This window comes from Falco biarmicus, chromosome 1 (assembly GCF_023638135.1).
Source record: "Falco biarmicus isolate bFalBia1 chromosome 1, bFalBia1.pri, whole genome shotgun sequence".
Classification (NCBI taxonomy): Eukaryota; Metazoa; Chordata; class Aves; order Falconiformes; family Falconidae; genus Falco; species Falco biarmicus.
The window spans coordinates 115,360,605-115,384,949 of NC_079288.1; the positions used below are offsets into that span (position 1 = coordinate 115,360,605).

At 44.9% G+C, this 24,345-nt stretch overlaps 1 protein-coding gene across 1 annotated transcript; it reads left to right on the plus strand.

Annotated features, from left to right (window-relative positions):
• The first annotated feature begins 417 nt into the window (after positions 1-417).
• On the plus strand, positions 418-23,763 carry SETD7 (SET domain containing 7, histone lysine methyltransferase). Its single transcript, XM_056321833.1, has 8 exons — positions 418-550; positions 5,884-6,013; positions 10,879-11,080; positions 12,844-13,033; positions 14,690-14,771; positions 15,881-15,998; positions 16,288-16,445; positions 17,445-23,763. Exons 1-8 carry the CDS (start codon positions 511-513, stop codon positions 17,623-17,625), a joined length of 1,101 nt encoding a protein of 366 aa, XP_056177808.1. The 5' UTR covers positions 418-510; the 3' UTR covers positions 17,626-23,763.
• The last annotated feature ends 582 nt before the right edge of the window (positions 23,764-24,345 follow it).

The following is a 24,345-nucleotide window of genomic DNA, read 5'->3' on the forward strand; positions in this document are numbered from 1 at the left end:
GGCGGGGGGGGGGGTTGTTGGGGGGGGGGGGGGGGCGCTATGTGCCTGCCCCGCGCCGGCCCCTCACAAGGTGAGCGCCCCGGGGGCCTCGCGCCGGGCTGTTCCCGCCGCCCGCGCCGCCTCGTGCCGCGCTGGCGGGACGTTCTTCGGCGGGAAAGTAACGATCTCCGCGCGCGGCCCCCACGCGTGTGCGGGGACCCGGGCCCGCGCTCCCCGGCGCCGCTCCCGCCGCAGGTGACTTGGGTGGCTGGCGGACATCACCCCCCCGCCGCCGCCAGCCGTTCCGCCGCGGGGCGGGTGCGTGTGCGCGCCTGTGTCTGGGGGGGGTGTCTCCACCTTGAAAGCCCCGCGCCCACCGCGCGCCTCGGCCCCGCCCTTGCCCCGCCCTGTCCGGCGGTGGGGGCGGGGGCTGTGGGGCGGCTCCTCCCTCGGGGGCGGGGAGGGGCGGGGCGGCGCGCGCGCCCCCGCCAGGGTTACAGCGGCTGCGCCCCGCCCGCCGCCGCCGCCGCCATGGACAGCGACGAGGAGACGCTGGAGGAGACCGTGGAAGGTACCGGCCCCGGGGCGGGGGCAGCCGGCCCCGGCAGGCGGCAGGGGAGGAGGCGAGGCAGTCCCGGGGGCGCCGGGCGAGGGCGGGGAGGGGGGCCGCGGGCCGCCGGCGGCGGGTCGGGAGGGGCGGCCGGGGCCGGCGGCAGCGCATGACATCAGCGGGCTTATGCAACGGCCGCGCCGCCGGGCCGCCGCCGCGCACGTGGCGGTGTGTGACCGGTGCGGGGGCTGCGGGCGCCGGTGCGGGGCTGCGGCGCTGGGCTCAGGCCGGGGGCCGTCCGCCGCCGGCCCCAGCCCCCTGCTGCTCGGCGTGCCGGGCTGGGCTGCCGCCCGCCGCAGTGCCGGCCCGGCCGTGAGGCTGCGGCCCCGGAGCCTGGCGGTGACGTTTGCTCTGCTCTCGATGTGAAAAAAAAAAAAAAAAAATTAAAAAATATATCCGCTTCTTGCCGTCGCCGCTGTGCCCCCTCTCCCCGTGCAGGCGGGGTGCTCGGCCCGCGCTTGCCGCCCGGTGCCGTCGCGGCTGTCGGGGCGGCCGCTGCCCGGCGCTGTCCCCGGGGCGGCCGCCGCCCCTCCGGGCCCGGGCAGCGCCGCCCGCCGGTGTCCTGGGCGGCCGCGTCCCCTGGCGCCGGGACACGGCTCGGGATGGAGGATGCCGTCCAGGCGGAGCTCACCCGGCTTCCCGGGAGTGGCAGCTGCACCCGGTTGCGCCCTGGCAGCGAGGGGCAGCCGCGCCCGGAGCCTGCGGGTACCTCCGGGCCGGTGGGAAGGGGGGAGAGAAAGCAACCGGGGAGGTAACCGTGGTCGGGTACGCGGGGTACGCGGGCAGCGGGGTGGGACCCCATACCGGAGCAGGAAGGCCCATCTCACAGGCGATGCACGCTCCCTTCGTGCTGTTGGGAGTGCAGAACCCAACCCTGTAAGAGTTTTAAAGCAGAGGCGCCTGCCTCTGGAAGGCACTGCACATGGAAACCTTGGCACGCTGTGCTGCAGCTCAACAGTAGGCAGTTGTCATCCTGCGAGGCACCCGGGAGCGCATGTTGGTAGCCCTCGGGGTGGGTTGGTAGCCCTCGGGCAGCCCCCGAGCAGAGCGTGCCGGCTGTACGTGGAAACACCAGCTCCCCAAAGGTTCCTCACAGGGACCACGGTCCTGCCAGACAGAGCAATCCTGGATTTTCAGCTGTTGGGATTTTCAGCATGCCAAGTCAGGAGCTGGCCTGTGACGATGCCGGTAATTCTCACCGTGCAGCGGTGCGCTGCTGGTGCCTTGTGGCAGGAGGGTTGGGCCTCAAAGCACATGTCTCCAAAGAAGACTGACGGGCACCGCAGCTTAGGCTAACAGCAGATGCAAGCTAAGCGGCTGCTGCTAGGATCTGGATTTATTGTCTAAGTATGTGGCAACAGAGCCGAAGAGAAGCTTTGTTGTGTAGAACATGGTTGTGAGGGCAGGGTGAGGTGGTTCAAATGCTGTGCCCGAATAGATGGGTCTTTTCCTCTTCCTTCCCATCCTGCTCCTCAGATCAAGGGATTACAATTTTTTTTTTTTTTTTGCAAAGAGTCGGTAGTTTTGATCCTCATATCACAGGTGAAGCCTTCAGCCACATTGTGCATTTGCTTAGTGTTGCTGTCAGCTAAGGAAACAAGTTTTTAAAGCCTGTGCTGTGCAGCAGTGTGTATGAAAGCATGTGTTTTTGTGAGTGACACAGAAGCAGGATGCTGTTTGGGGGGTGAATAGGATGGCTGGGTGATTTGCAGTTACCCAGGGGAAGTTAGAAATATGACAGAAATCAGCACATCTCGGGGGGTGGGGGTGGTTTATTGTCATTTCTAGAACATCTGTCTAGCATCTTTGTGGCCAGAATCTGTTATTGAGGATGCACACTGTAGTAGTAATACTGCCAGTAAAGGGCTTTTCTTTTTGGTTTGTATACATCAGTGGTTTTGCTAAGGGGCCCCCATCATACTGTGTTATGAACTAGCCCCTATCAGTGTAATTCCTTTTCTTTAAAAGTTCATGGTCAGAGCTTAAGAGGAGTTATTGAGAGACCTTTAAAGAAGTAACAAAAGTGAGGTCATACAATATTTCTAAAATGTGTTTAAACATTTTGGATTTGTTTTCAGAAATGGAGGAGAGAGGTGAGAAAGGGAAGTGGAATGCTCTGCTCCCACTGAAATAAGGATTTTTTTCCATTGACTTCATTTGAAACAGAATTAGAGCCTAAGGCCTCAGCCATATAGGAAAAGTTGCATCTATGTAATTAAACTTGAAGTTGCTTTTTTCCCCATCTGTTGACTTAGAGAGACTGAATGTCTCTTGTTTTGTTGGGGTGGGGGATTTTTTTATTTATTTTTATTTTTAAATCGGTAGGGGGAAATCTCTAGCCCATTAGAAGAATTGGATTCTTTGTACTGTGGCTGAGATTAAGACTCTGTATAGAGGCCATTGCATCAAAGCTGACCATTTAAATCTCTGGGATAGTCTGTATCCTACTGTGCAAAAGTCCTGACATGCGTGCTGTGTCTAAGCATGGCAGCTTTTGTGCTGGGCTTTGCATTCCAGCAAAATCTTGACAAAACTGAATAGTCACAGAGAACAAAGTTGCAAGTTTTGTGTTCTTTGGGGGTTTATTTATTTATTTATTTATTTAAATAGTATAATGTACCAACACTGTCAGTATATTTATTTTAACTCAACGTATTTTATAGAAGTTTTGCTCTGATAGTGAGGGGAAAACTCGTGCTGTGTTGTTTAGGGTTTGTCAACTTACAGCAGTATACCCCTCCCACGCTGATAAAACTGAAGCCTTTAATTAAAATCATAAATGTTGACGTAGTTGTTTTTGTTCTAAAAGAGGTTTCCATGTCAGTAATTTCACTGACCTTTCTGTTACATTGACATAACTGCTAAATTTTTTTCCTTCTGCAAAAAGGGGGCTCTGACTGAATGGGAGGAAAAAAAGTTCTGTTTGGAAAGAGCAGCCTGCTGCCCTTGCTGTTTTAAAGGGTTCCTCTTTGAAGTTACTAAAAGCCTTTAGTGATGTAGCTACCCTCCCTGCCCTCCCCCTCGTTTTTCTCTCTCTTTTTACTCTGTTGCTTATCTCGGCTTAGACAGTAAGCAGTGCCTGATCGGTTTTATTAACTTTTTTAAACTCTTAACTGTTTTCAGTCTAGCTTGGACTGAGAACTTAAGAGCACAGTGATCTTCTGTGCAGTGGCTGAACTGGAAGCAAGGTGGGTCGCTACCCCGGAGAGGGGCAGGTGGGCGCCCAGCCGCCCAGCTATGCTGTGGCAGTGGGGTGCAGGGTCGTCCTCCCGAACCAGCAGCAGAACAACGAAGGGAAGAATTTTCTGCCAACTTAGTGACTTGCACCGCTTGCAGAGGGTGGTTGGCAAGTGCCAGAGCAGGTGTGAGAGGAACTTTGGGGAGCACATATGGGAAGGTTGAAGGAGGGAACCTTGGCTCTTGGATGAGCTCAGGTATCTCACCACTAGTTTCTCCTGTACACTTGCTTTCTAGGTGCCTTGTTTACTTTGAGGAACAATCAGTTAGTTCTTTTTTTCCTTCATCTATCTTTGTCGGTCTCTCATATTTTTATTTCTATCCTTTCTTTTTTCTATCCTTTTTTGATTTCTATGAAATTTATTTTGAGATAGAGAAAAGTTTGGAAATACATCCTAACAAAGTATCCTGTGCAGTATGGCATTCTTCCATCAGTCATTCTGATATTAAAAGGCTTGGTCTTCTGCCTCATAGGAGAGGGTTTCTTAACCAGATGCTGCCCGCATCCTTACCATGCCCTGTCTGTGATGTCCCTGAGAGGCTGTGAAGCATCCCAAGGAAAGCTTAAGGCTGATTTAAGAAGATGTGTGTATGCGTGTGCCCTCAGGGTACCCTTGTCCCTGCAGAACCCTGTGGATCTGTTGCAATTGGGGCATGAATACATGAACTTCTGAAGCCACATGGGTAGGTGGCTTTTCCCACTGCTGTCTGCACAGCTTGTTTTCTCTCCAGGTGCAGGACTTGAGGTTTGGTAACGCTGAAGTGTCTCCCATTGTCTGCATCCGGCTGTAATCACTCCCCCCCACACTGGAGTGTTTCTGCTTTTCCATATGTGTGCTGAACGTTTTTGGTTTAGGGCGAATTTGGTCAGTGAAGAGCTCATCCCAAAGCCTGTAGAAGTGGGTGCACGTGCTGTCTGTCATCTCTAATAGGCTTTGTATGCCTCACCAAGAGGCTTGGAGGATCAGAGGTCAGTGTTTATTTAGAAACGTGGAAGAACATAAATATACACTAGCTTTTATTTATTCATCACTTTTCATGCAAAATGTATACCTTATAAAATGTCACGATGGGCGCCTGTTACACCCGCGCCTGGTGTATCATTGTGCTGAAAGCAGCTCTGCTGAGCTTGAACATCTTCATTCTGCAGTCAGAGCGATGTTCTGCTAGTGCAGTGCAAAGAGCTTCAAGCTCACACAGGTAAACTAGACAGTAACAATTGCTTAAAACACTCTTGTTCCATTTTCTTTTGGCTTTAAAGAGGCAGATAGAGATGCAGTAGGGGCCTTATCATGCTTTAACTTAATCAGAGTTGGCCAGTTGTGTTCTGTAAAATACAGACCCGTGCAGATGAAGATCCGTATGTGTTGCCCCTCCGCTTTCCCCGTGTGTGACAGCTGTAATGGGAAAAACTGATACAGCTAGGAAAGGGAAGGGGATGGGGGCATGTAATGTGAACACATCAGAAAGGCACCGGAGAGCAGCATTTAAAATATGAAACAGCAAGTTGACTGACATATTACAAGGGCATAGTATTATAGATATTACATACTTTCATTTCTTTAAATACCTGTGGATAGGTGATGAGGTGGCACACCCACATTGTTGTAAGATATGTATTTATTAAAAGAAAAACCAAACCTTTTCTTATGCAGTGGATTGAAGTATAAATCTATTTTGTTCTCACCAGGAAATACGTATATTAGATAAAGAATTATTATATTTTTGAAGATGTGTATTAACACAAGTTAGAATAGTGTGAACCTTGATTCTTTCAGAAACATGTCTTTTTGCTTATTCTTCTCTCTCCTGTCTCAACCCTTTTCTTTTATCCTGACCCTTTTCATTTTTTATTTTGAGCAAAGTGTGTTACACAAATACAGACTTCAGTTGTAATGAATCTCTGACCCCTGTTCCTAACAGAAATGTTTTGATGTGGATTATTGTTTTGTGCTGGGGAGCCTACTGCGTTTCAAGTGTCAGCATAGTCAGAACAGGTTTGCAATTTATATAACATTCAATGTGTTCTTTTGTTCTTCATCTGGGTTTTGTTTCAGGGCATCTAGATGATGATGGATTGCCACATGGATTCTGTACAGTCACCTATTCATCAACAGACAGATTTGAGGGAAACTTTGTGCACGGAGAAAAGAATGGCCGCGGCAAGTTCTTCTTTTTTGATGGAAGGTAGGCCACTGACACTTCGATTTTCGTTCTGTATTCTACCTCCTGCTTGCAGTGATAGAAAACTAACCTACATTGATTGTATGCTGCTGAGTTTCTGGGTAAACTTTCTCATTAAAAACAGTAGCTGGGAGGTTTTCTTTGCTGCTGCTGTAGCCATGCCTTTGTGGGCTTGGGGGCTTTGTCTGTAGCATGATGCCTGGAGTTGTTTCCTGGTGGGAGAATGCAGCAGTGTGAGCTCTTTTAGCGCTATAAAGTTATGAACTAATTAGAGACTGTAAGAACTGGGAGGTCTCAGGGTTATTGGAAACCACGCTGACAATGACTTGGACTGCGAAGTTCAAGTCCATAACTGCAGGTGGAATTCTTTCTTTGTCTTACAGCCTTATACAGAGACCGCAGCTGGACCAGGAGTGCCCTGTGCCAGACCTCACGCGCAGATGTGGGGCCTTGATAGAGATGCTTACCCTCTGCTTGGTCTTGGAAATTGTTTAGTGGTTAAAGGACTGAGATAAATATGGGTTTGTTCCCAGCTCTACCTAATCCTCTTCAAGTTGCCTGTGGCCTGATTTATTTTCAGAAAAGCCCCTATAATTTACCCTCCCTTCACTGGGAATTGTGACAGTGAAATTGGGCTAGTCTGTGCCTGTGTGTGTGTTTTCCTCTCAGGTCTTCGTGTCTTCGTTATGAACACATCTTCGCCCAACTGCAGCATTTCTCTCTGCAGTTGCTCAGAACTTCCTGCAAAGGAGCAGCAGATGTATAAAATGACACGATTCTTCATGGGTTTGCAGCTGTTGGTGGCACTATGAATAGCAACTGTTAAACCGACAGTCGTGCCGGGTCTGCTCTCCTCCTGCTCAGCTAACTTCTGAGCAGGAGCAGAGGTATTGTGCTGCCTCAGTGAGTCAGCTCCTTGTCTGTACTTGCCTTTGCAATTGCTTCGTATTGGGGATTGTGGGTTTTTTTCAATGAGAAAGATAATACATTTATTCAGTTATGCAGAAACTGATCAGGCCTCCAAACTTGGATGAAGAAAAATTCCCCACTGTTGTTGGTAATGGGCGTATTAAATCTTCTGTGAGTAACTGAAAATCAGTACTGCCCAGCAACTGACCTCTCTAAAATAGCGTTCTTTTTTTTTTTTTTTAAGTTGGCAGACAGTGTCTCTATGGACACATGTACATAATGCTTCTGTGCTTGTTGTTGATCTCAGCAGAGCAGTTGCTGATTGTACAGTCAAAAGAAACTGACCCGCTATTTTGTTGGTAGGGCTGCTCCTCCAAGTAATCCATGGTACAGGCAGTGCTCTGTGAGAAGATTCAGATTGCTGCTGAACCTGTTCTGTACTGCTTCAGTGTTGCCAGCCCTCCTTTTACTTTTCTTTTTTCCTTTTTTTTAATATAATTTTCGTAACCCTTAAAAAAAATGGAGCAGTTGGCTACTGTATGACTTTGGGAACTAGCAGAACGAAAATATACAAAAATAGTCTGTAATGTGGTTTCAGGAAATGGAATGGTTTTATAAACTGCCCTAAGAAAGATTATTTTCATTTAACTAAAACAGCCTTAATTGAGCAGTGGCAGACCTGTCTGCACCCAGGCAGCAAAAGTAAGTCGCTCTCTGAAGCGGATGGTTCAGGTCTTACAATGTGTTGCAGGAAGAACGACCTGGTATAAAACAGGACATGATGTTTCCATTAACTGTGCCATGGGCAAGGCAGAGTGTTTACGAAGAAGAGAAACAAATCTCCAAAATTCGTCGCAGCATTTCTCCCCTTCCAGTATTGTGTGCTTCAGTGCAGTAAGTTAGCTGGTTTCAGCATTCCTGGATCTGTTTCCCTTGCAGGCTGCTGGTAAAGGCTGACAGCTGAACCGCTGTAGGTCTTGTTTTTTGGGAGTGGTTGAGCCCTGTCAGACTGGCAGCAGCCTAAGCGTTTCCATTTTTTCAGTGTTGGGAAATAGGATTGGCTGCTTTGTTTGCCTTGGTGAAAACTTTCGCCTTTACTGGAATAGCTGCCTTCTTCCTGTTGATTATTTAAGGGAGTGGAAACCGGGAATGAAATACCAGTTGTTTTTCCTTCCCCTTCAAAAATGCAACAAAACCCAACATACTTTTTCAGAGAGAGAAGTTTCACCTCTGGCATACTCCCTTTTTTGGATCGTGTAGTTGAGCTTTCATTGGTGCTAATGCTTGCTGGAGTGCACTTTACAAAACACTTTGCGCAATAATTGTGAGCATGAGAGCAGTGTTTGGCACTGAGCTGCAGCTGCCATCTTCCTTAACTAGAAACTCTTGTAAACTGACATCGCCCAAAACACAGCAGAGAACAGCATTACTTTTAAGAAAAAGTTTTCAATGTTCCCATAAGAGGGAAAGGTGGGAGATCAGGGAGTGAGGGATCAATGGGTTAGGGTCTATCGATGGGAATTAGTACCTGGAAGGATATTGCAGTACGTGTATCTACCCCTCCCCATCCCAACTCTTCTCACCAGTTTAGTGTGATATTAGGTAGTGGATATCCTAGATCCCCTGTAGGCCTGGTGGGTAATGGGAACAGAGTACATACATCTGATCAATCTTGACTGTAGTAAAACTTTACATTACCACAAACACGATAATCTGAGAAGGAAGCTGGAGAAATATAGGCTAGCTCAGGGTTTGTATTAACAAGATTTTGTTTGTGCAAGACACAGAAGCTATTTGTTCCTCATTGTGCTGGTCAGGTCTTGGTTGCAAGTACTGTGCAGGCACCTGCTGCAGGCATCATACTTTGACAGCTTAAAAAGAGAGAGAGAAAAGGGGGGGAGTGGGGTGGAAATAACTCAAAAACTGAAAAGTATGAAAGTTTTAGAGAACCTGACTTTTTAGGCAAGGTTGAAAGATGTGGAGTTCTTTTTTTAGGTATCTTCCTTTTGATTTCCTTAGATGATATAAGCGTTGAAAGAGATGGAAAGCGTTGGGCATGGTTTGGAGCTTGATACAAAGAAAGAAAACCTTGAAATTTGAGTTACAGTAAAAGAAAAGGTTGGTTTTTACAGTGCTGAAGGACTGTTGTCATTCAGCAACTTGTTAACTTTGACTAATACCATTAAAGGTAACAAGAAAGGTTTTTTGGGTCCGTTTCATTACATAAACCGGGGGTGGCTGCATCTTTTAAACAGTAATCCTATGTGCAGCCTCTGTGTGTGTTGCCAGAAATTCAAATCTGGTGATCTGTGATAAACTAGAGAAGAAAGCGGTGTCATTTATAGTCAAGTAAGTGCACAGATCTCTGGTGGTTCCCGTATCTGCTCTGCTCCTTCCCTGTACTGTGATGCCATAGCTGTCTGTGCAGCTCTGTAGTAACCTGGATCAGGAAATTCATCCGACTGGAAAGTAAAACAGCTTTCCTGCCCCTTCCTGCTCTGCATCTGGTTTGCCTTGAGGCTTTTACTGTAGTGTATTTTCCTGTGGAAACCTCAGCCAGCTTGCCAAAGTTATGTAAAAACAGAGAGTGAAGCTTTAGAAACCAGAAAGTCAATTTTAAGAAAACATTCCTTGGGCAACTCTTGAAAATCTGTTTCGTAAAGTTTTGTAAAACATGTAGAGTCACGTGCTCCCAGACACTGTTTGGGCTTATACCTTAGATGTCTGCATTGGAAGAATTATGCAGTGGAAGTATGTGTACTGCAACTGGCTGTTGGCTAAATATGCTGGGGTAAAAGCTGAACAGTTTGTAATTCCTTATGCTAGTTCTGCCCTGAGTAGATCCTCTTTTACAGTTATGCTTTCATCTTTGTAGTTTCTCTCAGCAGGGAAGGCAAAGCAGATTGCAAGATACTGTGCCCCTGCTAAAGGGTTTGCGAGACAAAACTGAAGTGACATGTTTCTTTGTTCAAATCCAGGCAGCACGAGTTCTGTTTGACAGGCTGTGTTCCATTTTAATAGAAATACATGAAATACAGTGCTTTTAGCAAATCTGGTACAGACTGCTGCTGGGTGCATCACTAGAGAACTAATACTGAACAGGTAGCAGGTTGCAGTTTCTGCCCTGTTGTGGTCCATCTGTATAGCAGTTCAGTTTCATCTCACCAGAGGGATGTCAGTAAAGATCCAAATGTAGGAGGCAGAAAATCCTAACGTGAGATGCCTGCTTGAGCAATAATTTCATCATTGACCATGAGCATCCATTCGCTGCTGTAATTTGCTATCCCAGCCTGCAAAAAAAAAAAGTTCAGCAATGTAATTTAGATGAATGATGCTGCGTCCATGCAGCGCACCCTGGCGCAAGGACGGTGTAAGTTGTTTTCTGCCTTTGGAGGTCTGTAGAGACAAGTTTCTGGTTTTCATCTTGGCTTTCCAGAGAAGTCAGGTGTACCTTCCTAGTCCTGTTCCCCTTGTCCCCCTCAAATTTTGAATTTGGAAAAAAAAATGAAACTAGCAAATGCATCAGAGTTTTGGACGTGGGGGATAGCGATGCCTGGCAGGGGACGTAGGTGCTGGAAGTGCTGTCTCAGTGAGGGAGCCCTGGCAGCCACTGCCGAGCCATACAGCGTACCTTTCAGTCCGCCTGTGCGCAGCTCTGCCACGCGGCAGCCTGGGCCCTTGGAGAGAGACCACTGAGAAAAAGAAGAAAAGCTGCAATTGTTGCAGCGGTGTGCGTTTTGGGGAGGGCTGTAGGGTGCCTGGCCATAGCAAACCAGGTGTCAACAGTTACCTCCTCCTAGGACCTGACTCTCTTGAAGGTTTCCCCTCAGCCTCTCTGCGCTAGTAATATGTAGGATGATGAGCAGAGGAGCAGGGTTGTGCTGCGCCCTGTGTCGAGGTTCAGGTTCACCTCTTACGTGAATAGTCTTCCACTGCTGCTTTCTTTCTCTCTTCACCAGCACCCTGGAAGGGTACTATGTCGATGATGCCCTACAAGGCCAGGGAATCTACACGTATGAGGATGGAGTGGTCCTTCATGGCACGTATGTGGATGGAGAGCTGAATGGACCAGCCCAGGAGTATGACAGTGATGGGCGGCTGATATTCAAAGGGCAGTATAAAGACAACATTCGACATGGAGTTTGTTGGATTTATTACCCGGTAAGCCTGATCACCTGCTCTCTTTACTGCAGATTAGCACCATTATGTATCATTCTTTTCCCTCCAGCTGAAACAAATACCCACCGTGACCCAGCTATCCAAAAGTCAGCACACAAAAATTTGAGTGGAAGATCTGTGCATTCTGATTTTGGATAATCCAACATAACAGTAAAAGCTTTTCATTGTTGAATGTTTGCCCAATAGACAGGATTCAGCAAGGCTGCGAGCTGCCTCCACTGTTTTCATCCTACAGGGAATCCAGCCCCTTCAGAGTGCATTTATGTATCTCCTGGGGAAGGCTGGGTGGGTGGTTTTGCCACTTTGTAGTGCTGACGGCAGGCAAGGAGCACGGGAGCTGTGCAAGGCGTTGCAATTTTAATTCCTCTTCAGCCTTATACAGCACTCCGGAGTTGACCCTTTCAATCTCTGCCTTGTGCTGAGGAGGGGGAAACAACTGCATGTAATTAAGCTGCTGGTCAAAACCAAATCTATTTCTGTGCTACCTATTGCCCATACTCCATTTGCAGATTCATTTCAAATGCTCACCATTGATTGTTCGTTTTATTTACTGGTTTTCACTATTGCTATTAGACACGTGTTAAAATCAACAAATGTTTGGTGTATGCTGCCAAACAAGTAGCAGTTTTACTGTACTGTATAAAATACACACAGCTGACCCTTCAGGTCATATGTCTCCTGTTTCATCTTCCAGCTGACAAAGTGTTGCTGTACCTCTGGAAATGTGGATATTTAGAGGTTGTTTATCATTATCATCTCACCAGACTAAAGGATGCAAGGTGTTTCAAAACTACCTTTGCCATGGAAGCAATTGTATATGCATGGTTCTGTGCATGATGCTATGTGCACACATTTTTAGCCAAACTTAAGGTTCACTGTTCCTTACTATGCTGTGTTTGAAGCTCTTTCATCCTTGGAATTGAGCAAAATGGTGCCACTATGAAATAGAGTCTGTGCACAGTGATCTTGATCTAAACCAGTCTTGTTTCCACATCATACCTGCTGTTTTTGTTCCAGAGCATTATTTGAAGCTGTCCTTTTTGAAATATACACCCTAAGTTGTTAGACCTGTGCTAATCTATGCATCTCTGCAGAATTCTGCAGTTCTGTAAATAGACCTAACTGGAGTTGCAGGAAGATCACAGATGGCAAAGCCCAGGGCTAAAATGTGTATATCTGAGAGAGGAAAAGTGTTGCTGATGATGGCTTTCAGCAAACAATTGTTCTCATCAAGTGCCACCTGACACTGTGGGGTGATGCTGGGACAGAGAAACTCCAGTCGTCCAGCAAATAATTTTATTTTTTTTTGATTGACTCAAATCTTTTGATGTACCATGAATTAGCAGTAAGCAAGGCAGCATTTTAATTTTTTTTTTCTTTCCTCTTTCCTATGAAGCACAGCTTCATACTAAGAAAACACAAAATTTGTTCATGGATTGTTGACGTAAAAATGTTGCCAGTTGAAATGCTGTATTTGTGTCACATGTAAGGAAAGACCTTGGGTATTGCTGATTTGGAACAATGTAAAAAACTCTTTTCATTTCTTTTATCGGTTTTATCCTGGCTGGAATGACTTCACCCAGCTTCCTCATGTGTCTGTTTCCCACTCATTTTCACGATCTTGCATCTGAACTTACTGTAGCTTAGACTGCTGCTTTAAAAAGTTGGGGAGAACCTTTTTCATGTAATGAAGATAGTAGAATATAGTAAATGCTCTGCCTTTTCTTTCTTGCTCATGCTTTCAGGATGGAGGCAGCCTTGTGGGAGAGGTGAATGAAGAAGGGGAAATGACTGGAGAGAAAATAGCCTATGTGTACCCTGATGGAAAGACTGCATATTCTGGAAGGTTCATAGATGGAGAAATGATAGAAGCAAAATTGGCGACTCTGACATCTGTAGAGGATGGGAAACCTCAGTTTGAAGTAGTACCAGGCAGTAAGTTCAGCTAACACAGAAACTTGTATTCTTGCTACCAGCACTTCACTGCAAACAGCTTGGCTTCCAGAATGTTCCTCGTTAGAGACTCTAAAAGTCTGGCTGGGATGAGATAAGAAGTCTATTAGTGAGAAGCCCTTTTTCTAAATTGTAGTTGGACAGAAAGGCACGTGGAGTGATCCCTTTCCTCTGGGAACAAACGGGAAGTGACCCGTGCGGTGATGCTGCTGAACTGCATTTCATAACCCTTCTCTTGCACGCTCACGGGCTCTGTCCGGCTCCTCGTGCACACCGTTACCATCTCTGCCAGCAGCAAAACCTGCTTAACTGTATTAATGCTGGCACAGTTACAGGCTGTGTTTTGTTAGTAAAATAACTCAAAGAGGAGAGGGAGGCTGTGGTTTGGTTGTAGCTCTGTCCGTTGCATTTGTGCAAGTGAATGTTAGCACCATGAATATTCTGGCATCTGTGTTACAGGGCTGAAGGGACACGGGGATTGCGATTAGTGAGCTAGATTTGGTTGTTGTGTAGTGGTGTGACTCACCAGCACCCTCCAGTCTATCAAGTCCTGCTGGTAGGAAGTGGCTATGAAATGGTTGGGGTCAGAGTGGTGCCTTCAAGCTGTGTAGCCAGTACTCCTTCTCCAGGGCAGTGGTGGCTTGGGCCTATAGTTCTGGAGTGACCTTGTCGCTCTGAGGTGTGTGCGATGTTTTGGAGGTGAGTGGGTTAAGCTGTGGATAGGGCCCCGAGTAATAAACAGGGACTATGCTAACACATGCACTGTTTTGCCAGCAAAGATTGTTTCACTGGATATGAAATAAGAACGTAAAACTCGGTGAAAAGGTGTTGAGAAGCAAATGCATGTGAGTTTTGATTTTTCAAAACTCTCAGTTGCAGTAGCAAATCAAAATTTAAACGTTATCTTCTGAGAGGGGACAGTTGTGCTTTATAAATAGAATTTAGTTACATTCTGGAGGAAGCTGCCTTCAGCTAGGACAGATCTTGGACACCAGGGGCGATGGCCTTTCATCGAACTTCGTAATATTCTGCCTTGGGTTTTTTTCCCCCATCTTATTTCCACCTGCATCTTAACCTGACTCCCAGATAGTGCTCTGGAAGTTGATTGGAGAAGAATGTAAGGATATAATTAGAGCTGTACTACTGAGTTGCTTATTAATGGCAGGAAACAAATGACCGTGGCAAGTGTACTTTGTGATTACTGAACATTACCTTCTGGCTGAAGTCTCTTCAGGATTTGGACTAGAAAACATTTTATATTTGAAATATTTTTTGTAATTAATGTGTTATTGAATATATCCTTTTAAATTTTGCTTTACTTTTTAATTTTGAGACTCTGGAAGGATCAGTTTTGAAAGGCTGTCCAGTCCTTTGAAAGTTAGTAGGTTGAAGAACATATGTATCACCCTTTTGTGGTAATACTGCTGCTCCAGTATGTTGAGGGGAAAAAATAATCAAGAAACAGTGTCTCACTGAAGACCTCTTACAGGTGCAGTTCTGTTCAATACCCTTTTTTGGAAGCATAACATTTATTTCTTGCAGTCATTAAAATTTAATTTATGCATGTCTTGATTAAGGGTTGTGTGCTTTCAGTACTGCCAGTTAGCTTATCTCCTTTGTTGATTTCTGTTTCTTTAGGCCCAGTATACAGTTTTGACAAATCTACTTCATCCTGCATTTCTACAAATGCACTTCTTCCTGATCCTTACGAGTCAGAGAGGTAGGCTTTTTTTTCTCCCCTCTTGCAATATTGTCCGTATTTCTTTGCTGTTACATTTTTAGGGCCTAGTTGCAAACCTTTTCTCATGTAAAATTAAAAAAAAAAAGACACATAAGGGTTTGAAATGGAACCTATTGCTGCACATCAGTCAGTGATTGACTTGAATTTCTTTCCAATTCACACAATAAAATTGCACTCACAGATAGAACACAGCTATACTTTTCAAGAGATTAAACTGGGATAATTTCATAGCATTTCAAAGACATGTTCAGTCACGTCCTGGACTCCAGTAATAGTTCACATCTATGACATTCTGAGCAAAAAAGTACGCTATTCCCTATTTTCTATATGTGTAAGTAGGTTCAGGTTGCAGTGTGGTGTATTCGGGGTGTCTTGCTGGATGGCATGCATTGTATGAAGTTTTCTCCCCTCCCTACAAATGCAGCAAAGTGGCAAGAGTAAATCATTAATGCGACAACCCTGTAATCTCAAAACACATTCCTCAGCAATTGTCTCATTGTAGTCAGTCAGTGGTAATCTCTTCCATGGCTATTCCACAATTACACTTTTTATCTAGGCTAAGAAGCTAAACTGTCTTATCTCTGTAGATACTTCGATTATATTATTATATTCGATTATATCCTTTTCTGATACTCTGAAATAACTGACTAGTAAAATGCTGGCGTTAATTTGCGTCAAGTGCTTGAGGATCTAAGCTTCACCTTGAAAACTTTTGCTCATCTGTGCATGTACACACCAGCAACCTCAGTGTAGTGGGGGCCTCTGGGATTCTGGTATGTTATTGAGGGTGTTCCTGAGTTGAAGCCGCCATTGAGGAGTAATGATAGATTGGCACTTAAAAAAAGTAAATAATTTCAAACTAATAGGTAAAGTCAGCCCCCACTGCCCACAAAATCTCCATTTTACCAAAATTAAGAGAATGTATGGAAGAGGGGAAGAAGGAGTTGCATTTGGAGGTTTTGAATCATCATTATTATTATTAGTTTTATTATTATATTGAAGTATTAGTCTTCCTGCCAGTAGTGTTGTGATAATACTTCTTGAAAACTGTAGCCAATGACTAATTCCATGTGGTTTTCCCCTTGTAGGGTGTATGTTGACGTCTCTCTCATTTCCAGTGCTGGAGAAGGATTATTTTCAAAAATAGCAGCAGAAGCCAGTACGGTTATGTCCTTTTACAATGGAGTGCGAATTACACACCAGGAGGTAAAGGAGAGAAAAAAGTCAGTCTGAATTTTCATTGCTCCTTCTGAAATCAACATCTTATAGTAGGATTTTATGCAGCACCCTTTCCACCCTTAACACTTAATGTGATGGAGTTTAATTGAAAGAAAGTGCATGTTCACCTATGTATACATATATATAAAAAAAGCAGTGGTGTTTTGTTTCTTTTTTAATGGCTTACAGAGAAAGCTTTAGATGCGTATATTTGAATGTTTGCTGGCAAAGTTGAAACCTACACACACACACACTGGATTTTTGCCTTGCAAACTAGGTAGACAGCAGAGACTGGGCCCTGAATGGAAATACAATATCCCTGGATGATGAAACAGTCATAGACGTGCCAGAGCCCTACAACCACGCTGCCAAGTACTGTGCCTCGCTGGGGCATAAGGCCAACCATTCTTTCACTCCTAACTGCATCTATGACCCGTAAGTAGAGTCCCATGTTTGGGAGTGGGAGCTGCAGCTGGGCAGTCTGGGTTCACAGGGTGTTCCTGGGCAGCTGGATGAGGAGCAGCCGGTGGGGCTGGGAGTGACAGGTCCAGGCACTGAAGGAATTCCCGCTCACCTGGGCCCAGTTGGAAAGTGGCTGGCATTGTGGGTGTTTGATGTCTCTTGGGCCTTCACACCATGGAGTGTCTTGAAGTCTGCAACTGTTGTTAATTTTATTGTGAACTTTGGGAGCTGCCTCTTGATTCTAAAGTCCATAAGCACAGCTCTAAATCCGAGCTTGACTAGGACTGCACTCTGTTTGCTGAACTACAGATGCTTGATCAGCGCCATCACATGTGCTGGCATTTCTGACACTCAAAAAATAAGCATTCTGCTGCCCTGCAGTTTGTGCAGAGCACTAGGAAACTTTTAATGTTTACATGTGCTTAAGGGTATAAATATTTTCATACCAATGTATAAGTAAACACCTGTGGAGATGTGTATGTAGACAATAGTTTTCCTTCATTAACTAAGCCAGTTCCCTTTACTGTGAGGCCCTGGGAGAAGAAGCACAAAGTACGTTATTATTGTTCGGTAGATAGTGTGTAATGAGGAAATGAAGATGATCAATTTTCCATGCTCTCCAGTCTCTCATAATCTATACTGTCTTCCTGTCATGCAGATGTTTACCTCTGCGAGCCCAAGGCATGTGGCAGTGATTAACTTTGTTTTATTTACGTATTACAGACAAGCAATATTGCAGGACTGGTGAAAAATTTCCAATAACAGAGCTACACAAAGCTGCTTTAATATACCAATATTTTGGCCCTTATTATTTAAGTCTTTATAAGGTTGACTCAAAGCAATCAACTTATCTGACACCAGGTTATGTGATACTACTCTGAACTGTGAGCGACTTCTGAAACTGTAGAAGGGGCCGACAGAGTCTGTGGGTTGACAACTAAGCTTAGCAAAGGTGTTTCACTCTTTGTCTAGGTTTGTTCATCCTCGTTTTGGGCCTATCAAGTGTATCCGTACCATCAGGGCTGTGGAGAAGGATGAAGAATTAACAGTGGCTTATGGATATGATCACAACCCAGTTGGGCAAAATGGGCCAGAAGCACCGGAGTGGTACCAGCTGGAACTGAAAGCTTTCCAGGCTGCCCAGCAAAAGTGAAATGGGAGTTCCTTCTCTGTTCAGCAAACTGAAATAGAAACTTGGATCTATGCACTACCTTTATACTGAAAACTGGACAACCAGGGATTGTTCATGCTGTTGCATCATAACTTTGCATTCTGTGTTAAGAGATAAGTTTCTTGCATACTAACTAGGTTTGACTGTGTTACTCATAGCAGATTTAAAATTAGCTAGCGTTGCACCAGTCTTATCTGGAGAAATTATTTAATATTCTATACGAGATGTGATATTCTTTAGTAGCTTCTGCTTTTGCACCATATGCAAAGATGCCAAAAGACTAGACAGAAAACTAAAATGGGTATATCGTTCACTTTTAGTCGGCAGACTTAGTGTCGTTCTCTATCTGCCTAGGCATTATTGTGCAACTGCATTTTGCATATATGCCACTTGTGATGATAACAGTAATATTTTGATATTCTCTAATAGTAGCATAATTTTGCCTTTTTAAACCTTTGATCTGAATCTTGCAATAGAGCAGTTTATTTATTAGCATATAGGAGGCTGGGTTTTAACTCCCCTTTCCTCTTGTCTGAACGTTGTTCTTTCTACAAATCCTCTTTTGCAGGAGAAAATCCTTTCTAACTAGCGGAAAGGCTTGTGTGTGTATGTGAGAGTGCTGTGTGTTGGTCTCTGTGGCTCTCTAAATAGTATAGCAACATGTCCAAACCTAATATTTATCTAGCCTTTATGGCTGGCTTATTTTATTTAATTTATGATTATGACACGCAAATGAAGCTGTTCTTTGCATGAAGATTTTCTGAAAGGAGAAACAGATTTGCTTTTTGAAGGACTTTCAGAAGTACATGTCCTGGAAGGCAAGCACATTACTTGCATTAGTGTCTGCGAGTTGGTTTGCGTTTTTCACCAGTTAAAGCGGCCAGTTCTCAAGGCAAAAATTCTAGCAATGAGATGCTTGCATCTCGCCTGAATTCTCATAAAGGAGGTGTATGTATCTGAGGGCAGGCTGTAGTACTTGGTTAAGGAGAGCTGTATCTTTTGTACATGTTCAGTTGACAAAGAATATAGCCTTGTAGCCATCTTCTAGTAGTACTGGTTTAAGACACAGTAAATTAATATAGTATGAGATAGCAAAATAAGGTGTTTTTTTTAAAAAAAAAGATACTAAAAGATTGTTTTTGAAAGACAAACAATGAATGTAAAAAACATCACTCACCGCTCATATTTAGAAACAGCCGTCAATCCATAGCTGCTTTGCAGCCAACAGTGGGGGCTTGTGAATATTCATCTTCAGGGCTGTGTTCTGGGGTTTTTCAGGGGTAGGAAAATTGTGCATTTTTTTCAGGTACTGTACTGGTCTTGCCTAATGCTGTGTAAGAGAGAAATAATGTGTCATCTCTGTCTGGATACTGGAGCCCTTCTGGGACTCTGATGCTCTCTTTTGGGTTTAGCAGCTTAGGAAAAACTCAAATGCATTTGCAACACTTTCTTGAAATGTTTGTAGTTTTAAAAGTTTGTATATATGTAACATAAACAATTTGGAAATCAGACCTACCTTTCTATTGCAACACGTTGGTTGGTTGCTCGAATGGTGTCTGGCTGTCTGGGGAGCTAGACATGGAGAATGTGTTGCGTTGGTACCTGCAAGTGGAAGGGTGAGGTTGCTGGTTTGTGCAGTCTGAAAATCCTTGCTTTGGTACCTGGACAAAGTTAGGAATTATTAATAAGAACCTCTCCGATTTGGGGCTTTGTTTAGTCCTTGTGACTGAGAACAGACCTTTTCCAGCACCTCACCATTTAAGCTTGCACAAAAGCTACTCTGTGCATGTGCTGGAGAGGGGGGCGAGTAGGCTCAGGGCTTTTTGATACTCTTCCAGCAATGATCTGAATGTGAGCTTTGACACCACTCATCTCCTCGCGCTGGAGACTCAGGCCACAGATCCGCTTCTCATCTAGGGCAGGTGGCTGGCAGAGGTGACAGCTCAGGGACTCAGCTGAGTGTGCAGAAACAGAACCAAGCCTCACAGGTGAGTGAGAGTTGTCAAAGGCCGATTGGCAGCACAGCTTCAGCACATGAATCTCGGAAAGAAATGTGCATGTCTTGATCTTTTCCTACCTGCCCACGGGTCATTATTTTACAACATTGCTGTTTCAGCCATTTGCAGAAAAGCGTGCCTCTCTGGTAGGAAGCTGTTGGGTGCATCTTGTGGGTTATTCTGCCAGGATCGTGAAGTTTACAAAGTTGAGGCTTGTGTTTAAGTGCAGGGAAGAGGAGAGGGAAGATACATGACTGAACCCTGCTGTGAATGGATGGGAATTCCTTCCACAGTCTTGACAACCTGCTTTGGACTGCTGGCCTCTTTGTGCCCACTAGAGAATTGTGCTTAAAATGTTCTGATCTCTAGAGCTCCTTTGGCTTCATTCCTGATCAGTCTCCAGTTCCTCTATCTCCTCTTAGTGTTGAGTTGCTTACGTTTTAATAGATTTTACAGTCTTCATATTGCCTGATTCTTGAGATAAATTCAAGATAGGTGCTCTTTGTGCATCAGGTTTGAAGGCTGCATCCTAGAATAGGGAAATTGTAGGGGATAAAAAGGCACTGAGGTATCCTCTGTGTGTTCTCAAAAGCTGTTATTTTGGCAACAGTCAAGAAGCTTCTCTTGCTCTTGTGTATGCTTGTAAGCCTGGTAGTATGCCACAACTGTGACTATTGTCTCTGTTAGCTCTACTTGTCCTTTTTCTCTCTGCTCTGTTAAAATCTACTGGTCGTCCTAGCAATCCCTTCTTCAGTGACCAACCTTCTATAAAACTTGTGATTATAAAGCTGCTTTGGCTTGATTCAGGACCAAGCCTTTCAATTTTTTGTTTGCTTTTACTTTGTGGTCTGGTAGAGTGGAGACGGTCGGGATGTTTTTTACCACTGGGTGGTGAAAGGGCTCAGGCCGCAGTGTGTCCTTCAGAGGTGTCTGAGAGGTGTGCGTTGGCAACCACAGATTCAACCACAGGTTAGTTGCAGAACTCCAAATAATGCCTTAACTTGGTCAGCGTATTGCAACTCAGCTTCTGGGGCTCACTAGGTAGCGAGACCGGCTTAGCAGAACAATTTATCAGGAGTAACACGAGACCCACACCAAAACACGGTTTGAATTTGGAGCAGAGGAAGCAGCCATTTTGCAGAGCTCTCCGTCTGAGCCTGTTGAACGCAGCTGTCTGTTGGTGAATATGCAATAAGGAAGGAAGCTCCACTTCTCAGGAGTCTGGCCAAAGACCTGTCCTGTTGGCACAGAAACTGGAAGAAGAGCTGATGCCTATCAGCTGAGCCTGGGTGAGCAGCTGGCTTTCGGAATACCTGTTGTGGCTAAAGAATGGCATAAGAGAACCTGAACCGCTGCTTTTTTCAGGTATGGATCAGTTCCCAATGTCTGCCTTTGGTCTGCAGTGCTGCACGTGGCTCCTCTGTGATGGGAGGCTCGTTACCTGAGCTCCTTTGTGAGAAGGAGCCTCTATCAGCCTGTATTAAAGGCTGCTGATTGTTTCTATCTCTCTCTCTCTGTTTTTTTAATATCGTAAATGGATCTTCCTGCTACGGCAGCACTGTGTTTTGTCACCAAGAATACAGAAGCTTAATTTTCTGGAGAAGCGGTTAATCTTGGAGACAAGAGCATGAGAAGTTACAGCTGAGAGCTACCTGCTGCTGGGTCACTCCTGGATAAGAGGGAAAAGGGCTTAGGCCTAGGGGAGGTGTCTCAAGTTGAGTCTCATGCTATAATTTTACATTTTGGAATCTACTAAAATACCTGGTTTTCCTTCACAAATCTGAAAAGGCTTTTTTTCTTTTTTTTTTTTGTTAGTGATTAAAAAAACCATTAACCTACGTAAAATATATGTAAGTCTTAACTGTTGAAAAAGTCAAAGGAAGTCCATGGATATGGCTTTTCAGTGATCAGAGTGAGAGCTGTGATAGTTTTCTGACTTCTTCCATAGTTGCAACAACACCCGCTAGGATGGTGCATGGTTTTGCCCAGATGCAGCTCCTGGGTGACTCATGCGGGCTTCAAGACCTTTGGGAGGCCGATGGCTCAACCTTGCCAGGCTGCATGGTCTGGAGGCGACTCGGTGGCCTTCTCCTTAGTTCACCCTTTTCGGGTGCAGAGCTTTCAGTGTTGCACACAGTTGGCAGTGGCTGGAGTTTCTTTCCTGGGGCTGTTGAATTACGATGCTGGTGTGGAAGCAAGAGTGCCATCAGGGATTTCTCACCCTCTTGCCAGGCACTGGAGGAGCAGAGTAGCCAACGCATCCCCTCTGGTATGAGAAACTGAGAAGTGGTAGAAATTGCCACTTCTGTTTCCTTCCCAGTTGACTGCCCTTGTCCTTCAGTCAAAACCGGTGCTCACCCCTTCAGTTGCGCTAGGAAGTGTACGGTGTCACTTCTGTCCCAGAGACCTCTGTGATTTCTATCCTTTCACTCGATTTGATAGTCTTTTTGGAAAATGCTGCCGATGCAATGAGGTAAACGAGTTGTACAGAGCTGGTTATCTGCTGCTTTGTTTTCCTCTGGCACAGCAGAATTGCTGGAGCTATGGGTGCCTGAGGACTTCGCCTCGAAGCACTTTAAAAAACGAACAAACAAAAAAACCCCACACACAAACAACAAAAAAACCAAACCACAAACCAATTGCTTTGAAAACAATGTTGCTGAAGTGTCTCCTTATGTGCTGAGGTGCTGCATTAGACGCCTCTTCCTCACTTACACCCCACGGTTGTATGCTGAGAGCATTTGCGCGAGGAACGCAGGCGTGGGAGCAGTTTACCTGTGGGTGTAAGTGGGCTTCATGCTCACCTGCGCCCAGGGAAGAACTTGTTCCTTTTGCTTTGTGTATTGGAAACACGAGAAGTAGTATTTTTGGACAGAGCATTTCTAAGCAGTCTTATAAGGGAATTCATTTATTTATTTATTTATTCTTAAAAGGAAAAAAAAAAAAAAAAGGTGCAAGATTGAGTGCATGTTTACTTGCCCCAGATCAAAGGTTTTGAACACTAAGGTCACTATCTGTTGAATGGACCCTCCTCTTGGCGCTCTTCTGTCTTCAGGCAATTGAAGCTCCTGCCCTCTTTCTCTATCAGTTTTACTGTAACTACTGGTTTGGTTTTTTTTTTTTCCTTCCCCGAGAGAAGTATATATACAAAAAATCTAAGCAATTAAACGTTCAAGCCATAAAAACATGAGTGTGGGAAGACCCACTTCACAAGTTTTAACATAATTTGTATGTAAAATGATGTTTGTATGAAATATTTTCACGGTAGAATGAATATTCAAAAAAAAAAAAATCCGGTAAGATCTAAACCAAATTTAAAAGGATGTCTTTTTGTAAGGTGCAAGTGTAATTGATTACCAGTAAGTAGATTATTTTTTTTTTTAAGGGGGAGATGTAACAAATGATCTTTACAATTACAAATGGTCGTTTCTGCTATTTGGGGAAGTATTTATGCAGCATTACACATGGCTGTCATAAATAATTGCAATAGCAAGGCCAGTCACATCTTCAGGACATACCTCTCAGCTTGTCCCTTCATGATACTGTACAAATGGACCCATCCCTCCTTTCTGCAGATTTCCTCCTAGGAGACTTTTTCCTACTGTAACTGTACTGAGTATAACTCTTGAGCTAAGATCCAGACTAAAATTGTGTATTACTTAACAGTTTCTGCTGGGCCTTCTGCTATTTTAATACTCTTTAGCCCATAATTACTGGGTGTCTCTGTTCTGAAGAACTAAGTGCTAAAGAATAATCCTTGGGGTAAGCTTATACATGTGTTAACAGTTAACCCCGGAGTATTTAACTTGTATACAGTACTTGATAGGTGTTTTATGACATTTGTACTCGAACTATGAGCCTTACTGAACATCTGTAGGTTTATTCATGACTTTTAAAAAATGGATAACTCTAAGAAAGATGTTTACATGAATGATGATTGCCCTTCCTTTGATGTTATGAATGAGGTTTTTATAGTGTGTTTGGGTGTATGTGCAAGGAAGTAAGAAAAATGTTTCTGGGGAAAAATAGACTTGACAAACATTTGTAATAAGTGAATTTTAAAGATTGCTTTAATTGCGCTATGAAGGCAATGCAGATATTAAAATATTCAACAGAAATGTCATCTCTCCTTGTTATTTATCCTGGGTTTGGGGCATCTGCGGGTCTCTCCCCCTTGCTTGTGTGCTGTGCAGTTGCTTTGCAGCCACGGTTATCCCGATGCACAGAGGCAGGATTTGGCGCACAGGTAACACACTTCTAGGCCACATCATATTAACAGCAAACGAACAGCAGAACACTCCTGACACCACTGCTTTGTTGTTCTTCTGGTACCTCTGCTGCTTTTGTTACTCCCTTCTCTCTTCACAGTGCACGTAACGCTGGCTTTATTGTGTTGTGGTATGGAAGGACGTCTTGCTTGCGTATGCCAGAATGGCTTTAAGCACTTGTACTTTAAAATGTGAATGTGCCCTGGTGTATTTTTCCCTTGCTGAGGCAGCAGGACGGTGCGGCAGCTAGCAGCAGTAGTGCCTTCCAGGCAGGTAACCTACTGCTCTGCCTCCTGCTTTGCTGGGCTGCCTTGCCCTGGCGGCCGCTGCCATCGGGGTGACGCTCGGCGAGGCCGTGAGCGCTGCGCTCGGGTGGGGAAAAGACTTGTTCGGCCTCGACATCGGCAGTTGAACATTCACCATCCTAAAACTGGAAG

Bases quoted from the DNA above. Each gene is read 5' to 3' on its own strand.
- SETD7 (XM_056321833.1), top strand. From the start codon at position 511: ATGGACAGCGACGAGGAGACGCTGGAGGAGACCGTGGAAG. The intron at 551-5,883 runs GTACCGGCCCCG...GTTTTGTTTCAG, and splicing joins GCTGGAGGAGACCGTGGAAG to GGCATCTAGATGATGATGGA. The intron at 15,999-16,287 runs GTAAAGGAGAGA...CTTGCAAACTAG, and splicing joins TGCGAATTACACACCAGGAG to GTAGACAGCAGAGACTGGGC.